This window comes from Mandrillus leucophaeus, unplaced genomic scaffold (assembly GCF_000951045.1).
Source record: "Mandrillus leucophaeus isolate KB7577 unplaced genomic scaffold, Mleu.le_1.0 Scaffold310, whole genome shotgun sequence".
NCBI classification, from domain to species: Eukaryota; Metazoa; Chordata; class Mammalia; order Primates; family Cercopithecidae; genus Mandrillus; species Mandrillus leucophaeus.
In genome coordinates, this window is record NW_012103255.1 from 1,296,349 (window position 1) to 1,306,537 (window position 10,189).

Genomic DNA, 10,189 nt, shown 5'->3' on the forward strand with positions numbered 1-10,189 from the left:
AAAGGGATGATACTTAGGGGACCCACGACCCAAAGGAAATAGACTGCAACAATGATTGGCTGACTTTTGAGTCAAGCAAACTTTTGAGTTATTGACAGCTTTGTGTTTTTTTTTGAGATGGAGTTTTGCTCTTGTTGCTCAAGCTGGAGTGCAGTGACACAATCTCAGCTCACTGCAACCTCCACCTCCTGGGTTCAAACGATTCTCCTGCCTCAGCCTCCTGAATAGCTAGGACTACAGGTGTACGCCACTATGCCTAGCTGATTTTTTAATGTATTTTTAGTAGAGATGGGGTTTCACCATTTTGGCCAGGCTAGTCTCGAACTCCTGACCTCAGGTGATCCACCTGCCTCAGCCTCCCAAAGTGCTGAGATTATAGGCATAAGCCACCATGCCCGGCATATTGACAGCTCTTAACAATTGAGTAAAACTCCTGTGAACAAAATTTGAAGCATGTTTGTTTCTCTCTACCTGATTTCTCCAAAATCTGGAAACCAGTTGACACAATTGGAGAAACTGGTTATTTTACCAAGGCTTTGATTGGAATGGAGTGCTTTATATTAAGGAACCAAACTTGGCTGAGAGTGCCAATAAAAGCCGCTTGGGAAAACTGGCGTCATACTTTTTCCACACAGTCCCTGTACAGGGTTCCTGACCTGTGATATCACCTTTTGTCAGAACTATGAATGGCCCTTACTCATACTGATGCTTTATGACTGAGCTCTTCTCTACGACTTGGATACAAGAGACCCTAATAGGCAGGAATATCATCACCCTTATTCAACCTGAAGAAACTGCTAAAGATGGATCTTTATCCCTGTTTACCCCTGAGGATTAAGGGTTCTCTTATAAAAGGGAGGGGGAAAATGTCAGAAGCATTTAAACCAGAGCGACTCCATCTTGTATAGAGGTTGGGTAAAATTAGGCTGAGATCTGCTGGGTTGCATTCCCAGTAGGTTAAGCATCCTTAGTTACAGGATAAGATAGGAGGTTGGCCAAAATACAGGTCATAAAGGCCTTGCTGACAAAACAGGTTGCAGTAAAGAAGCCGGCCAAAACCCACCAAAACCAAGATGGCAAAGAGAGTGATGTCTGGTCATTCTCACTACTACACTCCCATCAGTGCTATGACAGTTTACAAACACTATAGCAACGTCAGGAAGTGACCCTATATGGTCTAAAAATTGAAGGAACCCTTAGGTCTGGAAACTGTCCACCACTTTCCCAGAAAACTCATGTATACTCCACCCTAAGCATATAATCTATAAAGAACCATAAAGATGGGCAACCAGCAGCCCTTGGGGCTGCTCTGTTTATGGAATAGCCTTTCTTTTCTTTTATTCCTTTACTTTCTTAACAAACTTCCTTTCACTTAAAAACAAATTTACCAACACTCAACCCTTGAACGTCGCATATTTTTCCATTAATTTAGGTCATCTTTATTTTTTCCCAACATCTGACAGCTTCCAGTATAGAGATCCTACAAACTTTCATAAGATTTATTCTTAGGGACTAGTTACAATAGCTTTTATGAAGCTATTGTAAATTGTATTGGTTTTTATTTATTTATTTTGACACGGAATCTTGCTGTGTCACACAGGCTGGAGTGCAGTGGCGTGATCTTGGCTCACTGTAATCTCTGCCTCCTCGGTTGAAGCAATTCTCCCGCTTCAGCCTCCAATAGCTGGGATTACAGGCATGTGCCACCACAGCCAGCTAATTTTTGTATTTTTAGTAGAGACAGGGTTTCAGTCATCATGTTGGCTAGGGTGGTCTCGAACTCCTGACCTCGTGATCTGCTCTCCTAGGCCTCCCAAAGTGCTGGGATTATAGGCATAAGCCACTGCACCTGGCCTTGTAATAGTTTTTAAATTTCACTTTCTACTTGGTTGTTGCTAATATATTAAAATGTACTCAATACATTAATTTTTATATACTGACCATCTTTCCATTAATCTTACTAAATTCACTTATATCTGTAGTAATTTCCATGTGTATAATAATGTCATCTGTGAATAACGGTAGTTAAATTTTTTTCATTTCTAATCTTTATACTTTTTTCCTTTTCTTATTGTATTGGTTAGAATCTTCAAATGTAAATGTGACAGTGGAAATCCTTATTTATGTACAATGGTAGCTAAAGATTTTTAAAAACTGGATGCCCTTTAGCAGATTTGTTAGTTCCTTTTTATTCCTAGTTTGCTGAGTTTTAATTACGAATGAGCACTGAATACTGTTTAATGCTTTTTCTGCTTCTATTGAGACAGTATGTCTTTAGTCTGTTCATGTGATAAAATTACACTGGTTTACACTGATTTTTGAATGTTTAACCAAATAATCTTTTATTCCTGGAATAAACCCCACATAGCCATGATGTATTAACCTTTGTATTTATTGTTAAATTTTATTTGTTGATATTTTATTTAGGATTTTTGTGTCTATGTTCATGGAAGACATTGGCCTATATTTTTTCTTTCTGTTAACATCCTGGTTAGGCTTTAGAAGAAGGTAACGCTAGTTTTATAGAAGCAAAGAGTTTATAAGTGGTACTGCCATTATTTCTTCTTGTCTTCATTTTTTTTAGTAGACACAGGGTCTCTGTCACCCAGGCTGGAGTGCAGTTGCATCATCACAGAAAACTACAGCCTCGAACTTCTGGCCTCAGGCGATCCTCTCACCTCAGTCTCCCAAGTAGCACCATCACACCCAGCTAATATTTAAATTTTATCTTAAAATTTTTGTTGAGACAGGTCTCACCATCTTGCCCAGGCTGGTCTTGAACTCCTGGGCTCAAGCAATCTTCCTACCTCTACCTCCCTAAGTGCTGGGATTGCAGGTGTGAGCTACCATGCCTAGCCTATTTGTTCTTTAAGTATGTGGAAGAATTATCAGTGAAGACATCCGGTTCTCCAGGTTCTTTTGTTAGATATTTTTAGTTATATTTTCAATTTTGGGGGTACATGTGCAGATTTTCTATTTTGTCTTATGTCATGTTTGGAAAGGTATGTTTTTCTTTTTCTTTTTCTTTTGAGACTGAGTCTTGCTCTGTCGCCCAGGCTGGAGTGCAGTGGCGCGATCTTAGCTCACTGCAACCTCTGCCTCGCGGGTTCAAGCGATTCTCTGCCACAGCCTCCTGAGTGGCTGGGATTACAAGCGCCCACCACCACGCCCGGCTAATTTTTGTATTTTTGGTAGAGATGGGGTTTCACCATCTTGGCCAGGCTAGTCTTGAACTCCTGACCTCGTGTTCCACCCACCTCGGCTTCCCAAAGCGCTGGGATTATAGGAGTGAGCCACCGTGCCTGGCCGGAATGTTTTTCAAAGAATTTGTTCATTTCGTCTAACTTTTCAAATATAAAGTTGTTCACAGTAATTGATAAACTGTGGCAAATTCACACAAAGAAGTATTAACTCCACATTAAAAAGCAACAAACCACTAATGCATTCAACATGGATGAACTGCAAAAACATGTTTTTAACATGAAAGAGGCCAGACACAAAATAATATATTCACATGAAGTTCTGGAATAGGTAAAACTCATCTGTGGCAATGGAAATCAGATCAGCGCTTGCCTTGGGGGATTGGGAGATCGACTTATAAGGTAACTTTCTGAAATGATAAAGTGTGTCATATTTTCATAGGGGTGTGGGTTATATGGGTGTATACATTTGAAAAAATTAATGGAATTGTACACTTAAGATCTAGGTATTTCTCTGTATATGAATTATAATTTTTAAAAACTTAACAAAAAACCCCAAAGTTGTTCACAGTATCCTCATATAATCTTTTTAAAATTATTTTTTAGGTGTGATTTTTTTGCTTCTCAATTAGATACTAATCATGTTTGAGGAGAAGGGACCTCCAGATTTACTTATTTTTATTTCTCTTTGTGAGAAATGCACCAGGTATGTAATAAGCATGCAGTAGAGTGGCTGAATGAACTGATATGAGAAGATCCATGTAACACAGTGCCTAGCACATAAGAACTCAATAAATATTAGGTATTATTAATATTATTATTTTTTCGAGATGGAGTCTTGCTCTGTCACCCAGGTTGGAGTACACTGGTGTGATCTCAGCTCACTGCAACCTCAGTCTTCCAAGTTCAAGCAGTTCTCCTGCCTCAGCCTCTCAAGTAGCTGGGATTACAGGTGCACGCTACCATGCCTGGCTAAGTTTTGTATTTTTAGTAGAGATGGGTTTCACCATGTTGGTCAGGCTGGTCTCAAACTCTTGACCTCGTGATCCGTCCACCTTGGCCTCCCAAAGTGCTGGGATTACAGGCGTGAGCCAACGCACCCGACCTATTATTATTTTTTATTTCTGATTTTTTCTTGCTGTTTTGTCCAGACTGGCCTCAAACTCCTGGGCTCAAGTGCTCCTCTCACCTCAACCTCTCAAATAGCTGAGACTACAGGCGCATACCACCACCCTGGCTATCATTATTATCATTATTACATTTTTCTAGGACATAAATCCTGAAACTACTTGCATGACAAACAACAAACAAAAACACCAAACAAGCAAAACAAACAAACATAAAAACAAAACACAAATAAAAACAAAAATATCTGTCTGGGAGTGAGAAGTTAGGTGAAATGAAGCTTACTCTGCCCATGGGATCTGGGGTAATGGGGAATAGCCTGAGCTGCTTTGTGTAAGCTGACTGACACTGTGGAAAGATCAATCCCTTGCTGCACTCAATGCCTATTCTGTTGGATTCTTGGCATCACCTTTTCCTGCTTCCTTACCATTTCTGCATTTCACAATTTGGGTCACAGCTGTGGTTGATGAAGCGGGCCTCATTTCCCATGCGGTAACTGTCAATCACCATCCCACTATCCAGGTTCAGGCAGTAGTGGTCACTGTGATTATGATACTGCTCAATCATCCTGTTCCTAAAGAGAAGATAAATGATTGAAAGGCAATTAAAGAGTAGCTGAAAGTAAATTTTGAATCTTCCATTCTCCATTCTAATCTTATACCTTTGCATTTTATTAGAATACCATCATTTACCACTGTACCTGAATTCCTGTTCGCTGACAACCTCCCCTAGGTATTCAATGATGAACTGCCCAGCTTTTAGGGGCTCTTTGGTTCTGATTCCCCAACCTTTTTCCTCAGCTCGAAATCGTTCTAGACATTGCACCCATTCATGCCTTTGTATCCTCTGGTTACAGCATTGCTCGCCACATGGGCAAGTGTTGGGGGAACACTCAGCAAAGATCATTCTAGAAAAAAAAGGAATAACTATACATCAATTTACATGATGCATACCTTGATGCATCCATTTTTAAAGTTTACAAACATTTAAAAATGAATACATGAAATCAATTTTTATTTAATAAAAGTACCCAAATCACTAAGATTACAATAATAAATGTCAAAAATTAATAATATTCAGAATTTCCAAGTCAGGTTACAAATCCTGAATGCTTCTTGTAAGTGATTAAGCTAACTGTCCACTCAGCATCCTGGGTAAACATTGTCATATTTATCTGTTCAAAGAATAAGGCCAGGCACGGTGGCTCATTCCTGTAATCCCAGCACTTTGGGAGGCTGAGGTGGGTGGATTACCTGAGGTCAGGAGTTCAAGACTAGCCTGGCCAACATGGTGAAACCCTGTCTCTACTAAAAATACAAAAATTAGCTGGGTGTGGTGGTGTGTGCCTGTAATTCCAGCTACTTGGGAGGCTGAGGCAGGAGAGTCCCTTGAACCTGGGAGGTGGAGGTTGCAGTGAGCAGAGATCGCACCACGGCACTCCAGCCTGGGCAACAGAGTGAGATTCCATCTCAAAATAAATAAATAAATAAATAAATAAATAACTGTGATCCAAAGAAGAATCAGTAATTTGATGATGATTTCACTGCACTCTTATTTTGAAGCACTCATGCCCATTTACTGATTTCAAAAAAATTGTGGCAAAATACCTAATTTACTTTTCTTTCTCTTTTTTTTTTGAGATGGAATCAGGCTCTGTTGCCCAGGCTGGAGTGTACTAGCACGATCTCGGCTCACTGCAAACTCCACTTTTCAGGTTCAAGTGATTCTCCTGCCTCAGCCTCCCAAGTAGCTGGGCTTACAGATGTGCGTCACTGCGCCCAGCTATTTTTTGCATTTTCAGTAGAGACAGGATTTTACCATGTTGGCCAGGCTGGTCTCAAACTCCTGACCTCAGGTGATCCGCCCGCCTCAGCATCCCAAAGTGCTGGGATTACAGGCTTGTGAACCACTGCACCCGGCCCCTAATTTACTCTTATTTTATTTATTATTTTTGAGACGGGAGTCTCACTCCATTGCCCAGGCTGGAGTGCAGTGGCATGATCTCGGCTCACTGCAATCTCTGTCTTCCAGGTTCAAGCAATTCTACTGCCTTAGGCTCCCGGGTATCTGGGATTATAGGCGCATACCACCACACCCGGGTAATTTTTGTATTTTTAGTAGAGATGGGGTTTCACCATGTTGGCCGGGTTGGTCTCGAACTCCTGACCTCAAATGATCCACCCACCTCAGCTTCCCAAAGTGCTGGGATTAGTGGCGTGAGCCACTGCAACTGGCCAGTTTTGTTTTGTTTTTTAAAATTTATTTTTATTTTTATTTTTTTTGAGGCAAAGTCTCGCTCTGTCACCCAGGCTTGAGTGTAGTGACGCGATCTCGTTCACTGCAACCTCTGCCTCCTGGATTCAAGGGATTCTCCTGCCTCAGCCTCCCAAGTAGCTGGGATTACAGGCATGCACCACTACGCTCAGCTAATTTTTGTATTTTTAGTAGAGACGAGGTTTTGTCATGTTGGCCAGGCTGGTCTCGAACGCCTGGCCTCAAGTGATCCACCCACCTCAGCCTCTCAAAGTTCTGAGATTACAGGCACAAGCCATTGTGCCCAGCCTTTTGTTTTAATTAAAGAGGGGAAGTCTCCCTCTGTCACCCAGACTGGGGTACAGTGGCCTGATCACAGCCTACTGTAGCCTCAAACTCCTTGGCTCAAGGGATCCATCCTGTCTCGGCCTCCTGAGTAGGTGGGATTACAGGCATGAACTATCACACCCGGCCTTAACCATTTTTAAGAGTACAGTTCAGTGACATTAGGTATATTTGCGGCTGTTGTATTACAGGAATTTTGTATTACGTTAATTGAAATGACATTTCCAGGCTATATGACTAGCTGAACTCATAATAGTTAGTGAATTAACAAGTTAAAAATTCTAGCCGGGTGCAGTGGCTCATGCCTGTAATCCCAGCACTTTGGGGGGCAGAGGCAGGAGGATCACGTGAGGTCAGGAGTTCGAGAGCAGCCTGGCCAACGTGGCAAAACCTTGTCTCTACTAAAAATACAAAAATTAGCCGGGCATGATGGTGTGTGCCTCACTGCAATGTCTGCCATACAAGTTCAAGAGATTCTCCTGTCTCAGCCTCCTGAGTAGCTGGGACTATAGGCACATGCCACCATGCCCAGCTAATGTTTTATATTTTTCGTAAAGATGGGGTTTTTCCATTTTGCCCAGGCTGGTCACAAACTCCTGGACTCAAGTGATCTGCCCACCTTGGCCTTCGAAAATGCTGGATTACAAGCATAAGCCAACATGCCTGGCCTTAAGCATGATTAAAACAAGGAATGATCAAGAAAATAATGGTCAAAATATCATGTTATGTTTATAATCATAATTTTAAAGGCCGGGCATGGTAGCTCATGCCTGTAATCCCAGCACTTTGGGGGGCAGAGGTGGGAGGATCACGTGAGGTCAGGAGTTTGAGACCAGCCTGGCCAACACAGCGAAACCTCGTCTCTACTAAAAATACAAAAATTAGCCAGGTGTGGTGGCAACTGTAATCCCAGCTACTTGGGAGGCTGAGGTAGGAGAATCGCTTGAACCTGGGAGGCAGAGGCTGCAATGAGCTGAGATGGTGCCACTGCACTCCAGCCTGGGTGACAGAGCGAGACTCTGTGTCTCAAGAAAAAAGAAAAAAAAAATTAAGTTTTGTAAAGAAAATATGTAACAGTTTATACCTTAAAGTACTTTCAGAGTGATCTGACTTATTCTTCACAAAAATACCAGCACGATTCTAAAGGGCACACGGCACACAGTGTCAAATCATATAAATAGGAAGCAGAGAAAGTATCGACTGGATTATTCTTCAATTTAAGATAATCAGCTTCAGCTGTAAAGAAGGCAGTGCTGTAACATCAAATTCAACCACCTTTAACTCTTCCTTTTGCTGACTTCTTTGGTACATGAATATTATTGAACACCCCTCTTGAAACGTCTTCCTTTTTTGGCTTTCTTTATTTTTTATGATACTGGATTTCCCACCTTGCCAATAACAATTCCTGTCTTTTCTGGTAGAAATCCATTTTTCCTCTACCATATTCCTTTTCTCTAGAGAGCTCATCTATAATCATGGCTTCAAATGTAACCTCTAATTCATAATATTCCACACCTATATTTTCTTTTTTTTTTTTTTTTGACACAGGGTCTCACTCTGTCACCCAGCCTGGAGTACAGTGGCATGATCACAGCTTACTGCAGTCAGGCTCAAGCGATCCTCCTACCTCAGCCTCCCAAGTAGCTGGGACTGCAGGTGTGCACCACCATGACTGCTAACTTTTGTATGTTTTGTAGAGATGGGGTTTTGCCGTGTTGCCCAGGCTGGTCTCAAACTCCTGACCTCAAATGATCTGCCCACCTCAGCCTCCCAAACTGTTAGGATTACAGACGTGAGTCACTGTGCTTTGCTGGCACCAAGTATTTTCATAATACCTAATAACACATACTATAAACTGCATACGGATTAAAAAAAAAAAAAACCCTGAAGTATAAATAAAAGAGTGCTCAGATAAGAGAGATTTAAATTTTAAAAGATTTCTTCCAGGGAATAATCATTCAGAGGTTACTGAAAATTTGTCTAGAGTTCAAGGCATTGAAATATATTCCCCATTTGTTTTGATAACCAGAATAGTCCTTAAATTATATAAAAGCAAAACATGTTTCTATTTGTTGTGTCTGGAAACCAAACTAAATTTACCAAAATCTGAAATTAGATGCTGTAAACTACAATGTGAGGTCTTTGATTTAGTACAATTTGCCATTATCTTTAGCCAGATAACGGCCTTGAAAAATGAGAGTTGGCTGGACGCAGTGGCTCATGCTTGTAATCCCAGCATTTTGGGAGGCCGAGGCGAGAGGATCACCCAAGGTTAAGAGTTCGAGACCAGCCTGGCCAACATGGTGAAACCCTGCCTCTACTAAAAATACAAAAATTATTAGCTGGGTGTGGTGGCAGGTGCCTGTAATCCCGGCTACTCAGAAGGATGAGGCAGGAGAATCGCTTGAACCTGGGAGGCAGAGGCTGCAGTGAGCTGAGACCACGCCACTGCACTCCAGCCTGGGCAACAAGAGCGAAACTTCGTCTCAAAAAAACAAAAAAAAGAAAAATGGGAGAGTTGCACCCCAGCCAGCTACTAAACGTAGATCTAGGTTGTCCCTCATATAGTGAGATTTAAGGGTCCAGGAGTTCAGGACAGGCCTGGGCTAAGTATCGAGATCCCGTCTCTATGTTAAAAATAAATAAATAAATTAGCCAGGCGTGGTGACATGCGCCTTTAGTCTCAGTTACTCAGGAGGCTAACATGGGAGGATTGCTTGAGTCCAGGAGGTCGAGGTTGTAGTGAGCTGTGATGGCGACACTGCACTCCAGCCTAGCAACAGCATGATACCCTGTGTCATAAATAAATAAAAATACTGAGCTTTTGGACCACACTGTTTAATAAAAGTGTGCATTTAAAATATTTGTGAGTAAAGAAAATCAGTATGCAAAACACTATGTGAAACTGTATGTACATAAAATGACAAAGTGTGAATTTACAGTGATGCAGGTAAGGTAGAATTTCCCAACTGGCATGCTGAAGCAGGAAGAACTAAAACATTGATTTCCTTCACACCACATGCACAGTTGACTAGAGAAGAAGGAAGCTATCTTTAGCCACGAGAACTATCCAGAACAGGAAATACTGATGTAAAATTCACTGATTCTTTTTTATTTTGCTGCAAATGTGCGTTGTTACTAAAACAACAAATTCTATATCTACTCCTTTGTCTATTAGACATTTCCATTTTGAAATTTCAGTGCCATTTAAAATTATATAGTCTCTTGGCTAGGTGTAGTGGCTCATGCCTGTAGTCCCAGCTACT

The 10,189-nt window shown here is 41.3% G+C and overlaps 1 protein-coding gene across 2 annotated transcripts in view; it reads right to left on the reverse strand.

The window, feature by feature from the left end:
• ASH1L (ash1 (absent, small, or homeotic)-like (Drosophila)) overlaps window positions 1–10,189 on the reverse strand; it is a 245,447-nt gene that overhangs the window by 46,481 nt on the left and 188,777 nt on the right. For both annotated transcript variants that reach the window (XM_011987546.1, XM_011987545.1), the window contains exons 10-11: window positions 5,026–5,232; window positions 4,753–4,899 (exon numbers count right to left, since the gene is read on the reverse strand). In XM_011987546.1, the coding sequence (XP_011842936.1) occupies window positions 4,753–4,899; window positions 5,026–5,232 (354 nt within the window). The remainder of the gene's footprint in view (window positions 1–4,752; window positions 4,900–5,025; window positions 5,233–10,189) is intronic.